We start from the raw sequence: 20844 nt of genomic DNA, 5'->3' as shown, positions 1-20844 counted from the left end.
CAACAGCTTAGCATGAACTGAAAGTGCCACTGACAGGGCCAAATGGCAGATGATGGCGAGAGTGTGAAGCGGTGGTTGGCTCTCATGTGATTTGCCTATCGGTTATCGTCCGCCAAGACCCCGGTCTTTCTTCTCTTTCTCTTGGATCGTCAACCTCATCTGATCCAATCTCCAGTTCCTTACTTATTCTTTGACTACTTCTTATTCTTTTTTATTTTGCATACACATATATATTCTCACTGACGAGTCAAACGCTACAAATGCAACACTCTGGCGACGTCGCATAAAATCTCCTCCATCATTGGCTTCGGACCCACGGACGGATTTCTTATTAAGTTAGTTTAGCCGTCGATTATTGATCCCTGTCACTCCGACTACGACTGCTTCTCCACCTGAAGTGTTTAGTCGCTCAACAATTCCCCTCCGACGGCCAACTATGAAATAAGAACTCTCGCCTTTCTCTCGAATTACACACCCTCTGTCAGGACTGAACACAGTCAAAACATAAGACAGACAATGGCGTGCAAGGCTCCCGCCGTAACAATTGGAGCCTTTGAAGGTGCCATCTCCACATCTACCTGCAATACTCCGAACGAAGAGACACCCCTGATCCGCTCGAGGAGGCGACATTCCTTTCAGCATGCGAGACGCTCGTCGTGCGACTACGACGCAGAAGCTGTTTTTCTAAGAGTGAGTCACGGAGTTCATTGTTCCTTCTTACTAAGTCTTTGTGACTAATTGTGTAGGTGGAGGTCTTTCTCGTGGAACTAGAACGACGTCTACAATGGCTCGAAGAATACCGCAAATCTCATATGGAATCGATCGACGCTAGCATGCGAAGAGGATATGCAGCTCTAGAAGCCGTCCGAGACTCCTGCTGTGCGGCATCCGGTGAATTGATGGGAGGCGGCAAGAAACGAGCCAAAATCTTGGTCGAAACACTCGAAGAACGATACAACGAAGCTCTTGCGACAAAAGAGACTCTAAGCGAAAAAGCGTATGCTGGCATGCGACTGATGGAGTCTTTTTTGAATGATATCGAGGCCAGGTCTCAATTAGTCCGCGAGGCCGGATTAACGAGTGCCTTTGATGAAGGTTGGAGAGGCGTGGAGTCGGGATTGAATCATGCTCGGGAAGCTGTGACCGAGGTTGTGGATGAGGGTATGGAAAGCGTCCGACGAGCCAAGGAAGCATTGCGCGAGAGTATAGATCGTGCTATCCTGCTGGCACAGGAGCGCCGCACAATCCATTATCACGACTTGCCGCATCCGTGGAGAGTCAACCCACATATTCTGCAGGGCTACCGGTTCACGGCATCCACCAAGGAGTGCATAACGTCAGTGTTTTCCTTTTCGAACGAATTAGTCAACATCTGGTCTCATTTAATCGGCCTTTTTATCGTTTTATCGATTGCTTTTTATTTCTACCCACTCAACCCCAACTTTCCCCTGAGCACAAAGGCGGATATCATGATTGCCGCCGTCTTCTTCTTCGCGGCCTGCAAGTGCCTCGTCTGCAGCACAATATGGCACACCATGAACGGCATCGCCAACCAAAAAGTAATGGAACGCTTCGCCTGCGTCGACTACACCGGCATTTCATTCCTAGTTGCAGCATCAATCATGACAACCGAATACACCGCATTTTACTGCGAACCAACCTCTCGCTGGATTTATATTTTACTCACTTTCTCCCTCGGCGTCGGCGGCGTCATCCTGCCATGGCACCCAACCTTCAACCGCCCCGACATGTCCTGGGCCCGCGTCGCATTCTATAGCATCATGGCCCTCACCGGTTTTGCACCATTAATCCAACTCAGCTACTCGCGCAGCTTTGAATGGTGTCTTTATTTCTACGCCCCTGTCGTGAAAAGTATTCTCGTCTACGGTCTGGGAGCCTGCATTTACGCCTCTCAGATCCCCGAACGCTGGTTTCCCGGCCTGTTTGACTACTGTGGCGMAAGCCATAATATCTGGCACATTGCCGTGCTGGGCGGAATCCTGTTCCACTATTTCGCAATGCAGGAATTGTTTGCCGGTGCATTTGTGAGAGCGCAGGGGGAGTGTCCTAACTTGAATGCTTAGGCTCGCCCTCTTTAAGCATAACTATAGACTTCTGATTTTTGATTTTAGGGGTTCTGGCGTGCATATACGTATATACATATGATTCATTTGTTTTTTTATTTTTTTTTCTTTCATCAAGTTGCAGCCTGCAGATCAAAAAAAAGTGATCTCGGGGTTGAGGTGGTTGATTCTCTGCATACACTATGGGTAATTAATTGGAGAGTTATAGACGTACATACATATGAGTGAAAACAATGAAAATAACGCAGTGCGAAATGTGATTACTTTGCGTAATTGAATCTAGTAGAGTAGCCATGTACTACTTGACGGGGGAGTTGAAATGTCTGAACATAGGCGATGCGATAGACAACTCGCAAAAAAAAATAATTGGTCTTCTAACCACGATACCCGGGTGCGGTGTACAATAGATACATTTCGTTGGTCGTATCACTTCCACCGTCGATGCTGCCGTTACTGCGATTGCTGCTGCCAGCGACAGTCGAAGGAGTGGTGTCCGCCTGCATCACGTCCCCCGTTCCCGAGACCCCATTCACATTCGTATTTACGGGAATGTTCAGAGCATCAGCATCAGCTGTATTCCAATACGCCTCTTCCCAAATAGTGGGGTTGTTGTCTTCCATTTGGCCGTCCCATGCATGCTGCCCAGCACGTCTATTATCAGTATTTGTATACTATTTGGATTTGGGGTAGGTGAGGATACGTACCCAGTCCAAATTCTGCGGGGTATCGAGCATGGTCTCTATGACATCTAGACCTGGTAAGGAGGATTGTAATTGCAGGTTGGAGTATGATGGGGGGAATATATCGATGTTTGCTGCTGTTGCTGCTGAGATGGGTGGTTGTATGATTGTTGAGGTAGTAGTTAGGCCGGAGCTATTGGATATAGGGGGCGTGGGAATTGTGGTTGATGTATTGATGGAGGAGAGGTAGTTTGTCATGTATACATCTGATCCTTAGAGTTAGGCGGGTGTTGTTTTTATTTAGAGATGGGCATACCTTGATTAATACCTCTGAACCCACGGTTTGACGCACTTTCTCCCGTCAGAATATCATCCGGTGACCTTTCTGCGCCTCTTGCCATATTCATCGAGGTATTCGCATGTGAAGCATGAGCCGGACTCTGACTGCTCCTCTTTCTCGCCTCGTCATCAAGCTCCGCCTTCTTCAACATCACCGTCACCGCAGCAAACGCTTTTCGCGCTTCGATTGAATGTTTCAAATTCTCCTTCCACACTTCGCGAGACTTTTGCAATGTATCAATCAATGTATTCCTCTGATCGATACGCTCAACAGGAGAGACGGTGTCTTGTTGCAGCTGCTCAGCTGTAGGGACGAGGTCATTATTCTTGAACAACTCAAGACAAATCACCATCGCAGCCAGGACAAAATCATTATTCTGTAAAGATCTGAAAAACCAATTATTCTTTTCGAGTCGACCGCCCACTTCCGACTCCTTGTACAAATCGTACTGATGACGGAGAATCTCTTTTGCGGCACTTACACAGACAGAACGCGAGTAGTTCAATCGCGGATTGTATCGAGCCTCGACAAGGAACTTTCTGTGCAACACAATGCGGGCCTTTTGATACAGGATATCAAGGGTATAGCGTTTCATGATCAGCGCTGCATTATCGACAAAGGATTGATTGATGGGCCGCATGCGAAGCGCCGGCGCTATCAATTCATGCGCTTCCTCGAGTCCGCGGTCTAATTCGAGTACCTTTTCGTACGTTGACGGTAGGCGGTTATACGCCAAATCGCAGATGCGGCCAAACATGTTCATGACACGATTCTTGGATCTCAGATAAGCAACGGGCGTTAGAACAGTGTCGGGCAGTGCAGGTGGTAATTCGATAGAATTTTCATCGATGTCTTCGTCGCGGATGTTTCGCGGAATTTCGGTATCGCTTTGCCAGCTTTGCGCTTGTTTTGGGATACCCACTTGGAAAGATGTCAGAGTATCGAGTTGTGATAAGATGGCCCAAGTACGTCGACGCATTTCTCCTTCTAGGGCAGATAGAGTATCGTAGTGTTTGGCGTCTCGGTGGTAGCCCATGCGCATGGCGAGTTTGATGGCAATACCAAGGATAATAGAAACACTCATGGCCGAGTTGCCTCTTTTAGTATATTCGACGGTGGCGTACAGTAGTAAGGCTTCAACCTTGTACTTTCCAACTGTGGTGTAGTTTGAATTGATTAAGCAGTAGCAGCAGTTTCTTTGAAACCGGTTGGTTTCACTTGTTGTATCGCCTAATGGAGAAGGCAGCGTTTCCATACTCCGCCGGAACATGCCCACAGCCATGGTCATGCAGCCGTACAGGAAAGCGAGCCAGGGGAGCGTTACTTGCGAAGGATCATTCCAGAATTGATTATACTATCGGCTGTCAGTCCGATGCTTTCAAAGCTTGGAGTATACAAACCTCTCTATGGAAGGCCGGGAAGTGAATGATAGCTATGGCAAGTCAGCATTATCTTTCAGCCCATTCAGGCAAAACAATTTACCAAGCGAGGGATCATCCGAATTCAGAAACTTAGCAACGAGTCTATCCACCACTTCCCTTTGGGGCAAATCCGCAAGAAGCTCCTGCTTTGACGGTACTCTGCCTCCGTAGAAGAGTAGCGTCGGACGATTCGCATCCTGTTCAACTTCCACAATTTCATCCTCAGAGTCATCTTCAAGGAATCCATCATCGTCAAAATCCTGTTCATCATCTTGCACGTATTTCTTGACTTCTTTGAGCTGTTGGCGTGTATGATTAGTTTCGTCTCGAGAACTTGGAAAGATAGACATACATCATCAAGAATAGCCTGCCAATTCGACGCATCCACATATGTAGTGCCATTATTCAACAACTTCCCCGGGTCAACCTCCACCGAAGTATTTTGCTCCACCGAACTACTCGTTTCCGGCGACGGCTCCGCAGAATTATTTGCATTATTGCCTGGAGAAGTTGAAGCAGAACTGCCTCTCGCAGCAGCACCACTGTGACTACTATCACCACTGCCGCCACTGCCACTACCACTTTCATTATCCTGCTTCTTTTGCTGCGCAAATGACAGGATTAGATTCTCCAGATGCTGGATCCGGTTCTGGATATGCGATGGGTTTGTGCCCGTGGCGTGGTTCACGCGCCCACGGGGGCCGTGGCCTACATATGTGCAGGAAGCTGCATCGCCACGCCGCGTACAACGGTCGCAGGGATGGGTGCGATCACATTTTAGTCTATATCTGATTAGCACTGACCGCACTCTTGAAATGCCATTTTGAGACTACTGCAAGGATAGTGTATGTGCATGAATTAGCTTACTTGCGATATCGGCAGGCAGTACAAGAGAATTGCACTCTGCTGCGCTTCGCCTTTGTCTGGCCATCGTTGGAGGGACCAGCATCACCGCCGACATCCATGTCGTTGTTGTCGGCCATAACGTCGGACATCGAGAAGATACCAAGAAAGTGGATACAATACACAGACCAGACGCAAAGGTTTTGCCAGCTAGGTACAGAGTCAGTTGGATGAGTGCTAGTGCACAGATATATCAATATACTTAGTAAGTGTTCAATGGTTAATTAGATAGAAACAAGAGATGATTAGCGGAGAGAAGATCGGCTTTACTTGACAAGTCCGATGTGGGGTTGATGCTGGATGCCTGGATGCCTGAGAATCAGGCCACTGAGGCATAATATGTCTTTGATTCTTTACTCAACAACTTCACGATGGATTGCTTCTAATATAAAAAAAGAGCTATTATCGAATACCCAGCAAGTGAAATAATACTGGTCTCAATGCGCTACATAGTCCGTTCCGAAAAATCACATCCCATACAATCTGTCCAACTCCTAACAAACTACAGATCTTCAACATAACCCTGTCGCACTCGAAGTCGGAAGCAATGTAAGATCTTCATCGGGTTCGAAGTCTGTTCAGGTAGAAGGAGAAGAAAAATCATAGACGAAATTGACCGATATCTTCAGCTGGGGTAAGAGCAACAGCAACGAAAGTTAGGAATACAATAGAACCCGGCTATAACGAGCAGCCCTCTGAATCTGATATCTAGAGAACTGAACTCAAAGAGTCAAAACGATACTCGAGACAGTTCCCGCAGAAGGAAAGGGACAAGTCCAAAATAGTAATAGTATTTGCATTTTTGCTTGTCTATATACAATTCGCGATGTTCAGTGCTTCGGAATTTGTCTAATTAGAAGGTCTATATATGTAGCGCACAGTAGAAGGTAAACGATGATGATCATCATGACAAAGACACTGTGGCATCGCATGCAAAAAGTCTATATATTAGTATGTATCTAAGCAGGGCACATGCGTCCCGTCTCGTCAACATCCCAATAGTCACTACCGACAGCCTTGAGAGCATAGAAGAAGTAGTCAGGATCATACTTCTGCTTAACCTTCAACAAGGCGTCGTAGTTGCTACCGAAGAAGGTTTCCTGCCAGTCTGGCTGACGGAAGTTGGCCTCGTTCTGGTAGCATCCACTACCGGGAGTAACGGCCTCAAGCTGAGGTACAAACTCGTTGGTAATGCGGTACTGATCGGCAACCATATCGGCCCAGGGAGCAGTCTCGTTCCAGGCGGTGCCGATTTGCATGGTGACGGCGGCGTTACGGAACGCAGGGAAGATGGCGTTGTAGACATCACCGGGGTTGGAGACGTCCAAACCGACACCGACGGCAATGACACCGCTTTCGGTGATGTTGCGGATCGCAGCGGCGATGCCGGTTGGGTTGGAGTTGAGGGCGGTACGGGGGATGAGACGACCGCCGTACTGGTACTCGCCGACACCAAGGTTGCCGTAGGGCAAGGGACCCATGTACTTGTTGTAGTGGTCATAGTAGGAGTCATACTGGGTGTAGGCGACAGCGTAGGTAATGTTGAGATCATCAAGGGCATTGAGGAAAGGAGTCAGGAGAGCCTCGACGTCAGCGCTGGTCTTGTTGTATGCGGTGACGGGGTTGAGGGCGAAGAAAGAAGAGGCAATCTCATAGATGACAGTGGCGCCAGTGTCAATCATAGCAGGCAACAGAGTATGGAACTGGGAAACAGCCTCGTAGAAGTTATCTGCAGTGGTACCGCTGGACAAGAATTGGAGACCAGCACCACCGATGGTAGCGTCAGGGTGAGCCTTAATAGTGGCATAGATGACTACACCGTAGTTACCGGCACCACCACCGCTGATAGCCCAGAAGAGGTCAGAGTTGGTGAAGCGGTTCGCGGTGAGGAGCTTTCCACCGGCGGTCACAACCTGGAATTCCAAAGCATTGTCGGCTCCGAGACCAAAGGCAGTACTGAGAGCAGAGTGACCACCACCCTGGATATAACCTCCAGCGAGACCAACGGTGGGGCATTCGCCGCCGACGACAACAAGTCCCTTTTCATGAGCAGCCTCCATGATCTGGTAGCCCACAATACCGGCGCCAACCTTGAAAGCAGGACCAGTGTAGTGAGAGTCAGACCAGTCCTTGTACTGGATGTCATTGAAGTTGTGCATCCAGACAGAAAGAGAACCAGCACCAGTGGAACGAGCAAAGTAACTATCTCGTTAGTTTTATTTCTTGTTGAAAAGGATGTGACACTTACTCATGGCCGGTGTTGCGAATAACGAAGCGAATGTTATTCTTCTTGGCAAAGTTGATGGCGGCAATCACATCGTTGGCAGAAGAGACATTGACCGAGTAGTCAACATAGTTGCCCATGAGACAAGGCTTGGCCTCGAGAGAGAAGGGGTCACAGCTGTCATTGGCAAAGTAGGTCTGCATGATGGAAGAAGAGGATGAGATGCTATTATCGTCAGCAACCTGTTCTCATTGTTTCTTTCAGAGGGATCAGCTTACTGAGTCTGGGGCAGGTTCCAAACATCTTGCAAAGCAGCACAAGCGGTGGCATCATAAGTAGGATCATGGCAAGGTGATCCAATAGGCACGGTGGCAATCAACCGACCACCAACAGTCGAGTTGAGAGCAGCCCAGGAAGAAGCCGAGGGCCAGCAGCTGTCAGAAGGCATGCAGCGGCACTCGCCCGTGGGGCAAGATTCATCATCGCTCGCAGCGGCGAGGACGGCCAAAGAGGCCAACACCCACGAGTACTTCATGGTGTTGCGAGAGACTGAGAGGAGAGGGAGGGTGAGAGATGAAGGAGAGAGGTGACTGATGAACGATGAAGTTGTTGGAGGATCGAATGTTTAAATAGAAGGAGAGAAAGAAGGTGGTGGAGAGCTCATATCATGGACACGTGGTAGTGGATGCGGAGATGTTTCCCGATTATCGTCGATTTCGTTCGATTGCTCCTTTGGGCAATACTACCGAGTCGAACGCGGGTCGCGGTGGAGTGAAGATCGAGGTGCCGAGGGCAAACAGAGATACACTTTCAGATCTTTTAGATATGACGCCGATATACAGCCATGAATAATTCTATTTCCTGACGTGAGGGCGTACAGCAGGAAGTGATGGTGGCATGTATGTTCTGATCCGCCTCTTTGCATCGGATGGCAATCAATTTGAATCAAATCTCAACGGTTAATCAAAAATTTTAATCAAAGATATTAATGCATCATGCAGGTGCCTGGCGCTAAAGAGACTAGTACGTATGCGCGATAGAAATACTCTCTTCTCGTATGGTTGCAGCGAAACAACAGATTCAGCTAAGAAGCACTGCATAGTACTAAGAACTAAGAAAAGCAAAGAGCGTGCCGGGCAACGGAAGATTAACCAAGATAAGCTCTAGGACCGCCAAGCTTGTTTTTGCGGAAGCGCTAAGCCATCAACCGCAGGCGGTGACAGACGAACTTTGCCGTCCGTCGTGCCAAGGAGACGCCAAGGGGATGCCGGGTTGCGTCGGCATTTGAACTACCGAAAATTTTTCAATCCGCGCCTGAGACCTCGACAACAAAGTTGAACAAACTGAGCCACAACTCCATAATTCGGAAGGCAAGACCAATTGCATGTCGCTCGAGGGAATAGTTCCTCGTATAATATGGCGCAATGGGTCGAAGGCTTGAGAAAAGCTCTAAATTGTGGGCGGCATTCGTCTTCTACAATCTTCCACAGCATAAATATAAAGACAAAATCTCTCCTAGTCCTTCGCCTTACATCGTACTTTTCTGAATCTAGACGGGACGGACTCTATCGGTCTCCATGCACCTGCATGATGTTGATAATTATCTATTTGCCATAAACGTGATCCAGCACGTGGCCTCGCTGAGCTAGTGTAAAGTACGTGGCGAGGCTGTAAACCCTGACTCGTTTTCTGCAGATAATAACATAGTGCACGCCCCGCTGCTGCAGATAGACAACTCAGTCAATCGGACTCAATCCCAGACTCGATAAGCTGCGAGCGAAACGCGAAGGAATATTAAGAATAAGCACTGGAGCCAATTTGGAATGAATGTAACGATAGTTTTACGCCTCCGCATAATGACAACTGCAATCAATGCCTGTACCATTCTCAAACAGCATTGTTGCCATATGCACGGAGACGGAAAGTCAATTCTCACGGAGTGTGTGCCTGCATAGGCCGGGTATACCGGGTTGTTGTTTTCTCTCCCAGGGTTTTGTCAAAAGTTTGGTAGCTTGCCCCATTTTCGCTCGCAGTTGCGAATGGCAATACGGTGGCTTCATGCTTTTGTAACCTATGCTCTGTATCAATGTATGATACTGTATGCACCGTGCAATATCAGCGTAACGGTAACGCCCAAATGCGGCCTAGTGGATATGCATAAAAACGTTCCATGGTTTTGAAATTCGCTAGCAGCTAGCTCACCCCACTATGTGAGACTGCACTAAGCTCAACACGGAAATATTCTGTAATGCGTAGTATGAATCGGGATACGGATACGTGACTGATACATACACCGATGGGCTCTCGATCTCACAATGCATTGAGCCAGCGCCCAGAACCTTGGAAACCATTGTACGCTCCCCCTCTTCTATTGAATTTTGGGTAGTCTGTGCCAAAGTCTAATCCATCCAGCTTTGGGTGTTCAAGGCCGAGCTGCTGTAGTTATTGGCTTTGCCATTATTAATATAATCAAGCATTTTTGTCTCTGCCATCAAGCCATGAAGAAAATCTCCTCCCCCCTAGTTGTTGCGCTTGTCAACACTTTACTTATCAGAATGATGCAGATATAGAGGGCATCAATCGTCTGTTCATCTTTCCTCTGTCAAAAGTCCAGTCTCTTCATCTGAGAGACCAGCCCTGGGGATCCCCCACTGAGTACACTAAGATCGATCGGCAGCCACCAACATCTTCAATAGTCATCATGGATTCTTCTGTTGGTACATCCCTCGTCAGGGGTGTCTGGGCCGCAATGGCCATTGCCGTGATTATCGTCGCCCTGCGAGTATATGCGAAGATCAAGATTCACCAATTCCGCGCCGATGATGTCTTGATGATTATTTCTATGGTACGTTTTGCCTTCAACCTAACACTTAGAATCATTCCATGCTAACTACACGGTATAGATTCTAGCCGTCATCGCGACCGTCTTCCTGAATCTTTCCGTACATCATGGATTTGGTCGAAATCTCGAAGTCATGATAGAGGAGGGATACAGTTCCGATGTTCATGCCGTGCTAAAGTACATTGCCATCCAAGTTCCTATCGTCACTATCAGCACCACCATCGCTCGTTGCGCCTTCATTCTATATCTTCTGGCCATTCTCGGAAACAACAAAACCTACCGATATGCGTTGTGGACGGTGATGATCTGGCAGCTCGCTGGCAACATTGTCTCTGCCGTTTTGCCTCTGAGTATCTGTCGCAATGTCAACATCCTGTGGGACTGGACTGTCCAAAACCCCAACTGCGGCAATACCATCGCCGTCATCCAGTTTGCCTATTACTCCAACAGTCAGTCTCTTTCCACCTTTGTATAGATACGTACATCCTAACTTTATATCAGGCGCAAACTCGGCTTGTGATTTGTTTTTGGCTGTCTTTCCCACACTCATTTTCTGGAACCTCAACTTGAAAATGCGTGTCAAGATTGGTTTGATCGTCCTCCTCAGTTTGGGTATAATGTACGTTTCTATATCCTCTTCTGCTATATCAAGCATACTCATCAACTTAGTGCCATGGTCGCCTCCATCATCAAAACTACCAAACTCACCTCCGTCCCCGGCGTCACCAACCTCGGCGCCACCGGTGGTCTCGAACTCTTCCGCTGGGGCTACGTCGAGAACTCAATCATCATCATCACCTCCTCCGTACCCTGCATTCGCCCCTTGATCATGTCCTCAGTTCGCAAATTCTCTAGCCGCGGCTACTCGCGCTCCTACGAGCTCACGGGACCCCAAACCGGCCAGCGTCGCACGGGACACGAAGAGACCCTACAAACCCGTCGCAATCGTAGTCGTTTCACAAATAAGAATGACACAATCGACGACACAGGTAGTGTTGAGCGTATCTTGAGCCCTGGTAACGGCCACGTCAATACCACTGTCAGCGGACGACGGGATTCACCGACTCATGAGGAGCAGGGGATCACGAAGTTTGTTGAGATTTCGGTCATTTCAGGTGATCAGTTTGATCGACGAAACCCATGATCTCACTCTTTCATTTATTTTTTACTACTTTTTTATTTTCCGATCTAATGATTTGTCCATTTTCTTATTAGAGACTATCTAGAGATGCCTATGTATAAATATATAATGAAACATGAGTATGATTCCCAAAATTAGCAGCCTGGTGTAAGTATACACGTGCACTACTCTCCGAAGTTGCTTCAGATGTCGAGTCTCTTATTCGCCCCGGTTCAATCCTTGATATTTTCTACTCAATTCAATGTGTGTTGTTCCTGGTTCCTAAGCGAATAAGCAGGCGTCAACTAGTAATTTCACTCTCAGACCTCCTCTCATCTATGGATTACTCCACCATATCCATATCCCGTTCAGGGGCTCAAACACTCAGACCCTGTCATTTTGGTCGGAGCATAATCGGAAAACCCGTTCAAACCTTGCTCCACGCAAACCTTCGTTTTTATTTACGTACGTGACATCTTATGCGAAACTTTCGGCAACGCTTACCGGTGATAGCATAGATAGGAGATTTTTAATAACCGTTGCCAGGTGCTCAGACGTACCGTCCTGCACGTGTGGCATGGGGGTGTGGGAGGCTCTTAATACTGTATTGGGAAGTTGATTGTCATTATTCTTTAAGGTTTTTTTTTTCTATATATCTAGGTGTATTTTGTGTGCGTTGTTTTACGAGAGAAATCGCATATGTTTTCCAATGATACCACCAATTGGTGCAGTCTTCCATATTATATGAGACATTCTCATCTCATTAAGCAAACTGTGCTCTCCTTTGTCTTGGTCGCCTGCCCATATGACATTTTCGTCGCGGACTTTGGTGGTCTGGTGAGAGGACTTCGTTCCCGTAGCCTTATATCGGGTTCTATTGTATGTACCGTGGCGATTTCCAACAGTATGTAGAAAATGTATTTCTAGCGACATACGAATTTTGTCGTTAAGGTCGATATAGGCTACGGTATCTGGGCATTACTGGAGCAGAGATCATAGTGTTTCGGGGTGGGACAATTCCGAGTCACATTATGAACCCAATTCTTTCTGGAACTTCGAGTCACTATTAAGAAAACAGAACAGAAACAGCACTTTCAATGGTTTGTTGGTATAGAGACCAGGACTACTCCCAAACTTAAAGTTGAACCCGTGATGATCCTGCGCAAGTCGCAATCACTAACACCGTTACATGGTGACGTTTTTTTTATAAAAGAAAAACTTCCAATCAGATTGGGCTTTCATCTTACCGCCATCATGCAGGACATTGGTAGCATCGAAGATGAGTGCAAACTACGCATTGCATAGTTGTAGTCGCCTTGGGCCCATCATTACATCGACACTTGATGGACTGAATTTCCACACGAAGAGGATCATGATGGGAGTTTTTCTTTCTTTTTTTCCTCCTTCAGAATATCATTTCAATTTTTGGTGGGAACACGAAATACAGAGCCAAATGGGGGATCTGTCCAGCTATATATATACCTTTTCACTGCCCACGAGGGGAATTCTCTAAATACGCCTAACCCTGATACTGGCGTGTCGGCCAACAGGCGAATCAATCCCAACATCCTGGTCGCGGGATACAATACATTGATAAAGCAGCCTCGAGGATGTATGCTCTTTGGCTGAACAGGAAAAATTTTTTTCCATCATTATACGTCCTGGGTCGTACTATCTTCTCCTGAGAGATGGCACTTTATGTCTTCCTGGGACTACATAAGTGGAAACTACCGAAGTATGTAGATATATTAGCAGATAAATTTGATAGTTCTATGAGTGTCTTGAATGGTATTTGTGAGTACATAATGGAAGGCTGATCAGTTTGTCGGGTTCAAATCACAAATAAGAGACTAGAATAGAAGTAGTCTTCAACGAGTGGTATCAAACATAGATCTTGGGTATTGATAGCTTCCGAATAACAGATCCAAAGAGTCTGGAGGCCCGAGCACCTAGGCAAGGATATTTAGAGTATTGCTTTTAATTGCATGAATTCAGGTCTTACGGTCATAAAGACACAATGAACATCGAACGTGCTCGCAGGCATGGCAGGTTACATTTATCGCGGCATTCATCGGTCCCTCACCACACTGGCACTTAGTGATGTTAAATTCTATTCAGCAAAGCCATATATTTATCATCATGGAAATACGATATAGTATTGACTTACACAATACCAAAACCAATACCTTGCTTGGCCTGACAAAGACCTTGGCTGGTTTGATCTGCGGCGTTTCCACAAGCGTAGCTTCATTGTATTTCAAGTAACTCATTTATGTTGGCGACTGCGGTAAGCGCGATTCAAAAACATCTCCTAATATTTGCCTGGGTTTAATACTTCTTTCGTAGCCTTGTTCGGCCGGGAAATACCCTCGACCTCAATGAATTGACGTGTCACCCGGAAGGCGAATCAAATCCTGGAGGCTCAACATGTATCCCTGCAGGTGACCGCGAGGCATAATTAAGAAGTACCTCGAAAAAACAATGCGCACCTAGGCAATGCCAAACCTAAACTTCCGTTTCGCTCTATGAGTATTTTTCTAGATTAGTTGACACTCATTGCTGTCCAGGTTTCTATTCTGGATCGGCCGTAGATTACAGTCGTTATATCAAGTTTTCAACATGGCCGAAGTAATTGCAGTCGTTGGCGGAATTGCTTCAGTCAGTCAAGTTCTTCTCTACTTGGCACAGGTAACGACGCATGCCGTCCGCTTCTACAGTAGCTTTACTGAGGCTCCAAGAGTTCTGGGACAAATCCAAGAGAAACTTCACATCTTGACACAAATTAGTGGGCAATTACAGTCTTACACGACCGAGTGTAACGATGGAGATCTTCTCCCTCTTGAAACCAAAGAACTACTGTTACAAATCGTAAAACGGGTGCAAGCTTCCCTCGACAAGGCGAAGCTGAAATGCGAAGTGGTTGCAAGTGGCAACATCAAGAGAAAACTGAAAAGAGTGGCCTGGGTCATAAGGGATGAACCTGCTCTGAACAAACTCTTGCAAGACTTGTATGATTCTGACCAGATTTTACATATGGTCATGCAACTTTTGACAATGTGAGAGTCAAAGTATCAACAGTGGAAAGTGTTTATGCCGCTAACGCTGGGAACGATTTGCAGGAAAACGAATCTCCTCGCTCTAAAATACCATTCCACAGCTCTTCAACAAGCCTCCAGTGGCAATAAGAAAGCGAAAACAGGCCCGCTATCAGTTCCTGTCGCAACGACGAAGAGCAAATATATGGTGTATTCATGGCCATGGCTCCGGCAGCTTGGCTTTTATGGAAGGGTTCATACTAGTTCCTACTCTCAGTGTTTTCTAGACGCAGATATCTTTCTCGGCTACAAATTTCCCGCATGGCTTTGGACCAAGAGCATCGAATTTCAGCTACAATTACGAATACCGAGTCTTATTAGAATGCAGAACCGAGTATTGGTAGACTCGCCATGGATGATTGCGTGTCGACAAGGGGATATAGACCGGATGCGGCAACATCTTGCAGATAAATCAGGGTCCGTTGGGGACCGGTTGAGTTGTACTGGCCAGACGCCTCTTATGGTATGAAAGAGACCCCACGTATATGTAGACCATCAGATTCTGACTTGTTTAAGTTGAGCATTGAAAGTGGTAATATTGATGCAATCAAAGTCCTACTAGATGCAGGGGCCAATCCAAACCTTGGGGATGATGATGGAATGTCAGTAAGAGATTCAAGTATTTGAAAATCGATGATTGACTTTGATCTAGTACACCGATGTTTTTTGCACTTGGGATGAACCCAAGGAAGAACAAGCGATTCGTTCAATTGCCGCCTAGGGGTCCAACCTGGCTTGACATCATCCGCCTGCTCGCTGATCACGATGCTTCAGTCCACGATATAGTTCATGGAAATTCGTTGACTACATTGAATCTTATATGGGATCGTGACAAACAACATCGCACCCTTGATTTCTTTCACTTTCTCGAGGATCAATGCTATGTTGACTTTGGCGAAAAAGTGGGCGCATGGTCAGCTTTCACCAGCGCCCTGCGATCGACAGGGTCGAGTCTGAAATGCTTGCAATTCCTAAAAGCGAAAGGAATGGATTTTTCCAAGATATCGGCAGATGGACGCTCACTCTTGCATTTCGGCGCCGAACTTGCACACGAGCCGGAGGTGATCGAATATCTGTGCGAAACTTGCCCGCCACAATACATAAATCGTCAGGACGATTGGCGCTGGACCCCTTTGCACTACGCGATTGTTTTCGACGCATTACACATACCACGAGAAGACTCGCTGTCGAAAGTTGAACTTCTGGTTCGCCGTGGCGCCGATCCATTTATCACAGCAAGAGCTTCCCCGTTGGTGAACGTGGACAAGTATGAGTTTACAGCGTTAGAGCTTAGTGAAAGTCTAAGATCTGATCAGTATGAGAAGTTCCTGGAGATTTTGAAAGATTGTGGTCATGAGATTCCGGAAGAGGCTCTGGGAAATGTCTTCCATGAGGCTACCCCTTCGCAGTAAATATCGTAAATTCCGATGCATCCATGTTGTGACTATCCTTGTATCATAATTTTCAGAAGTTTGGAAGGTAGTTTTGAAGAAGCGGAGAGGAATACGATTCGAAATGGGAAAGGGGCAATTATCAAGAAGAGGAGCCTCCATCACCTTCGGAGGACATTTTGGTTTTCTCTTACACGGAGTCTGAGGGAGATGCCGAAGCATTCCAAGACGGTTCTTATAGGGTTTCTTGAATTCGTTCCCAAAGTCTCTCAGAGTATGAAGATGGAAGTAGCTGAAATGAATCTTCCCCAACGGACTAGGCCTAACCTATCAGAACATTGTTTGTTTACCAGTCAGACATTCGGTACATTGTCTACTCTATATATGGACTATGATATGGCCATCATATCATGCCTTGATATCCGCCTTCATCGACACAACCCCATTATGATTAAACACATTCACCCTACTCCCCCCCTTTTCAGCATCTTCTTCTAAAACAATCTCGTAGTCCTCATCCGCATACAACGGATTCGTCGCTCTATACGCTATACTCGTCGGTACAATCAATCCTTCCTCACTAGCCACTATTAGCCCTTGCTTTCTTAGTTTTGAGAACTGAATATCGCGCCAGAAATCTAAAATGTTGACTAGATTCAGTGGCCCGTGGACCACGATGTTGCGGTGTCCTTCGACGTCGCGCGACCAGGGAAAAGAGTAGTGGATTTTGTGTGGATTGAAGGTTAGCGCTGAGAAACGAAAGAGGGAGACTGGTGTTTGGCGAAGGGGGCGTCTGTATATCCCTTCTGCTTCATCTGTGATGAATTGTTGAGGAGTTGAAAGAGTCTTTGCTGAGGCTATTGGGGATGGTATATCGTCCTTTTTATCTGTTGTACTGCTTGCTGATGGTTGGGGTGGATACGGGAGCGCTTCACGGAATACCCAATTCCTATCTATCGTTAGCCATCTACATCTTTTCTAAAAACGTACTCATGAAGTAAGATGGGACAAACCTCCGATCAACAACAGCAAGCCCCCTCTCATTCTCAAACCTCTTCTCCACGCCCACCACAATCATCTCCTCGCCCGATTTGCGCACAACCTTCGGCTCCGCACTTAGCACCTTAGTTGTCTCTGTGACCGTTTGGCCTACTCTCAACAAATTCGGCTTTCCGTCGCTCATGCGAGGCCATCTGACTTCCCCGCCGGCCCACATGCGGCGCGTAAATGGTGCGGAGGGGTTGTATGATGTATCAGTCCCATCGGCGCCGAGCTCGGATTCAAGGAATGAGGGTGTGAAGTATACGAGATGATAGCCTGGTGGGAGCGGAGTTCCAATTTTCGGTGCAGTAGAAGTAGAAGTAGAAGTAGCAGAAGGTGGAGTGGTTGAAGGGTACAAGTGTGGTCGATTGAGAGTCAGTGTGAGGAGATGTAGTTGATTTGCGTCTAGCAGTTGAGTGCGGGTTTGTGGGCCGCGGGATTGGAATTTACTGAGGAATGAGGATGCTATTGTTGCTGCGTCGGGAATATTAGAAGAGGTTGAATATAATCTGAGGTATTGTGTTGTTTTCGTGATTTCTTTCCCGCAGGGGACTGTTCTTGGAAGTCGGGATGTAAACATGTTGCCAAGTTGTATCCCCGCCTTGAAAACGAGTATAAGTACGCCTCAATTCTCAGGTCGGAACAAGGAGACAGTCAGTATATATTGACTCGTATCATTTCATGGACATCAATGCCTATACAAAGCACCTGAGAGATAGGCTTTAATTAGCCGATGTGTAAGGTGCAAGTGCGGAGAAGCCTTAAGTTGGAGATGTTCCGCGGCCGACGGGGCGGGTCCAGCATAAAGCCGACTTGGCTCGGTCAAACCCTAAGTCAACTACCTGAGTATTGCAAGTCGTCTTAGGGATAGATCAATTAATACGATCGTCATTAATGGTAATTTCAGCTACCTATAAGACTACTATAGCATAATTTGCGCCGCAGACAACCTCGCCCAGTCCTCCGGTGTGAAAGGGACGTACTTGTTGCCTCTCAACCAGTAGAGACGGTCCTTAGAAGACACTTTGGCAGGATCGACACCTTCTTGACGCAGTATGTGCTTTGGTTGTTTGTTGTTACCCGTCCTCTCCAATTCGGAAGTCACGCGCAGAAATAGCGGTAATGCATGTCGCGGCAGGTTGGCAAGGACGTGAACAGCCAGCGACTCCAGAATATCAGCTGGGAGATCGATGGCTCCGTTTTTAAGAATGATAGCGGCACAGCCTGCGCGTCCGTCGTGGTGAGGTAGCGACACACCGTATACATTTGCTTCGGCAATGTCCGGATGGCTGCCTAGTGCTTCGGCAACCTCGTTCGTCGATACATTCTCACTTTTCCAGCGGAATGTATCGCCGATACGATCTGTAAAGTACCAGCGACCTTCTGTGTCCCATTTCAAGGTATCGCCGGTCCGGAACCAGGCATCTCCTTTGGTAAAGACGTCACGCAAAATTTTCTTCTCTGATGCCTCGGAGTTATTGAAATATCCCTGGTATTTGTATGCAATGTCGTTCGGGTCTAATGCGTAAAGCAATTCTCCAGATTCTCCTCTGGGAACACGCTTGCAGAATCCAGTGGCTGGGTCTCGGCGAGGAATTTCTTGTTCGTGATCCACTTCGACGAGCGCCATGGTCCGTCCCAGAAGTAGCTCTCCAATTAATCCATTACGACCGATTGCGCCGGCCGAAAAGTCGTTGGCTGATCGATTCCAATGTCCGGAGAATCCTTCTGTCGAAGAATAAAACTCTGCGATAGTCTCGATGCCGAAGCGGTCTTTGACCTTGTCCCATACATCGGGTCGCATGCCGTTTCCATACGCTAAACGAATTCGATGGCTCTTTTCGGCATCGTTCTTTGGCATGGCAAGAAGATATCGCATCGTCTCGCCCACATACTGTATAATTGTGGAATCGCCGTTCCGAGCATCATTCCAGAAGTTCTTGGCTGAGAATTTGTGTCCAACCACGATCGTAGCGCCTTTGAACAGGACGGCGCAGAACCCGAGCACAGCACCGGTGGCATGGTACAGCGGCATACACTAGAGAGAATTAGATCAGAGCGAGCAATGAGAGTCGGGAAACAAACCGTATACATCCGGTCATCGGTTTTCAAAGCCAAGAACCCGTCCATAAAGATTGCGCCCGACCAGCATTTGGACAAACTGACAACAGCCGGTTTCGGATACCCAGTTGTACCGCTAGTATAGATCAACACTGCCATTTCTCGCATAGCAGCATTACTACGGACACTGTCATCTTCCCTGATGGCAGGCGTCTGCAAAATCTGATTCTCAACGTCCGGCGTGATGAAAACCACATCAACGGGACCCTTTCCATCTCTGAAATCCGGCGACGCAAAATCCGCAAGCTGCTCTTGCGTAAATTTACCTCTGATTTCCTCATCGGCCACCACCAATCGAGCAGTAGAGACCTTGACACAGTGCGACAAGGGTTTACCACTCAAATTATAATTGATAAACGCTGGAACAGCGCCAATACTCGACAATCCTAGCCAGATGAAGATAAAAGTAGCCGAATTCATAAAATCAAGCGCGACAATTTCTTTCGGCTTGATAGCGTAGTTCTGCTTAAAATACTGTCCATATCGAAGAACAGTGTCGTAGGTCTCCTTGTAGGTCCATGTCTGACCGTTGTACACGATAAATGGTCGGTTAGCAGACTTCGGGGCTAGGGCATGTTTTTCGAGCACATAGAACAGATTCAAGCGGTCTGCTCGTTCTGCTAGTTTGAGTTTGATGTTGATTGTGGCGAGAGATTTGATGAGTTGGTAGTCGTAGAACATTGACCATCGAGCATTTAAATAAGTGAAGAGTGTGCCCAGTGCTGGAAGAGCATATTTGAGGGGAACAGCTGTAAGGGTATGTCAGTCGCGAAAGCTCAAAACGAGGAATGTATGTCTTGTAGATTTTGAGGGAAGCTTACGCGGGAGAGCGGGAAGTGGCGGCATCGCTGCTAGCTATCTTAACAAAGAAATTGTTGAGGTTTCAGAATAAAGATGAGGCAATCTGCTTGTTACACGGTATACAGCAGGATGTCGTACCACCGCAACAGAGGTGAGACATACTGGCATAAAGTAGGCAGGGCTGAAGGCAAGGTGGTGGTAGTGTCGTTTGGTATGCGGAGACGCAGAGATACCTCGGCCAAACGAGAGCAGGTGCAAATACCGCTAGCCGTACGGATTACCATAATTACCAATATTACGTGTTTATCTACATCAGACCTTCCTATTGCATCTTCTTCCGTCGGTTTCATCCCCTCCATCTTAACTGATCGATCGCCTATTCTGCCATCGTCCTGCACATATACCAATTCCATCGAAGCATATCACCAACTACACAGACGTTTTATCACGCTATTCAGTTTTGCAAGACTAGCCTATAGGCGGCATCGACTAGATGAGGCTAAATCTCCAGTGTCGGATCCTCGTTCATAAAGGACAACATAAGACACAATAGTAGCAAGCAGCGCTATGTGGCTAGTGCATGACGTGTCTACTAAGTCTATGGGGTAGTTATATTAAACTCCTATTGCTGGCTTGCAGCCACTTGATGTGCTTCCGAGGTATAATCAACATGCGAGTCACTGACAAGGACACTGTCGCAACTTGCAACTACTACCTACCTAGTACATACTATATAGAGCCTGTCCACCAACCTGGTTCTGTCTTCTCCCTCCGACACGGC

At 47.1% G+C, this 20844-nt stretch overlaps 7 protein-coding genes across 7 annotated transcripts; 3 read left to right on the top strand and 4 right to left on the bottom strand.

The window, feature by feature from the left end:
* Positions 1 to 516: 516 nt before the first annotated feature.
* Positions 517 to 2084, top strand: BHQ10_010155 (uncharacterized protein; the record flags this gene model as incomplete). Its single annotated transcript, XM_040872754.1, has 2 exons — positions 517 to 690; positions 747 to 2084. 2 exons carry the CDS (start codon positions 517 to 519, stop codon positions 2082 to 2084), a joined length of 1512 nt encoding a protein of 503 aa, XP_040738657.1.
* A 374-nt stretch (positions 2085 to 2458) lies between these two features.
* BHQ10_010154 (uncharacterized protein) lies at positions 2459 to 5520 on the bottom strand (the record flags this gene model as incomplete). The annotated part of the gene is made up of 7 exons (XM_040872753.1): positions 2459 to 2722; positions 2789 to 3030; positions 3081 to 4458; positions 4505 to 4536; positions 4587 to 4824; positions 4878 to 5307; positions 5393 to 5520. The coding sequence occupies 7 exons, from the start codon at positions 5518 to 5520 to the stop codon at positions 2459 to 2461; spliced, it is 2712 nt and encodes a 903-aa protein (XP_040738656.1).
* An 867-nt stretch (positions 5521 to 6387) lies between these two features.
* BHQ10_010153 (uncharacterized protein) lies at positions 6388 to 8187 on the bottom strand (the record flags this gene model as incomplete). The annotated part of the gene is made up of 3 exons (XM_040872752.1): positions 6388 to 7630; positions 7677 to 7877; positions 7931 to 8187. 3 exons carry the CDS (start codon positions 8185 to 8187, stop codon positions 6388 to 6390), a joined length of 1701 nt encoding a protein of 566 aa, XP_040738655.1.
* Positions 8188 to 10353: 2166 nt separating this feature from the next.
* Positions 10354 to 11638, top strand: BHQ10_010152 (uncharacterized protein; the record flags this gene model as incomplete). The annotated part of the gene is made up of 4 exons (XM_040872751.1): positions 10354 to 10497; positions 10556 to 10943; positions 10996 to 11113; positions 11164 to 11638. 4 exons carry the CDS (start codon positions 10354 to 10356, stop codon positions 11636 to 11638), a joined length of 1125 nt encoding a protein of 374 aa, XP_040738654.1.
* A 2595-nt stretch (positions 11639 to 14233) lies between these two features.
* On the top strand, positions 14234 to 16121 carry BHQ10_010151 (uncharacterized protein; the record flags this gene model as incomplete). Its single annotated transcript, XM_040872750.1, has 4 exons — positions 14234 to 14670; positions 14734 to 15172; positions 15226 to 15311; positions 15362 to 16121. The coding sequence occupies 4 exons, from the start codon at positions 14234 to 14236 to the stop codon at positions 16119 to 16121; spliced, it is 1722 nt and encodes a 573-aa protein (XP_040738653.1).
* Positions 16122 to 16508: 387 nt separating this feature from the next.
* On the bottom strand, positions 16509 to 17721 carry BHQ10_010150 (uncharacterized protein; the record flags this gene model as incomplete). The annotated part of the gene is made up of 2 exons (XM_040872749.1): positions 16509 to 17049; positions 17114 to 17721. 2 exons carry the CDS (start codon positions 17719 to 17721, stop codon positions 16509 to 16511), a joined length of 1149 nt encoding a protein of 382 aa, XP_040738652.1.
* Positions 17722 to 18063: 342 nt separating this feature from the next.
* On the bottom strand, positions 18064 to 20108 carry BHQ10_010149 (uncharacterized protein; the record flags this gene model as incomplete). The annotated part of the gene is made up of 3 exons (XM_040872747.1): positions 18064 to 19179; positions 19227 to 20011; positions 20084 to 20108. The coding sequence occupies 3 exons, from the start codon at positions 20106 to 20108 to the stop codon at positions 18064 to 18066; spliced, it is 1926 nt and encodes a 641-aa protein (XP_040738651.1).
* Between the last annotated feature and the right edge of the window lie 736 nt (positions 20109 to 20844).

This window comes from Talaromyces amestolkiae, assembly GCF_001896365.1.
Source record: "Talaromyces amestolkiae strain CIB chromosome Unknown scaffold29.1, whole genome shotgun sequence".
NCBI lineage: Eukaryota > Fungi > Ascomycota > Eurotiomycetes > Eurotiales > Trichocomaceae > Talaromyces > Talaromyces amestolkiae.
This window is presented reverse-complemented; position numbering and strand designations above follow the sequence as displayed.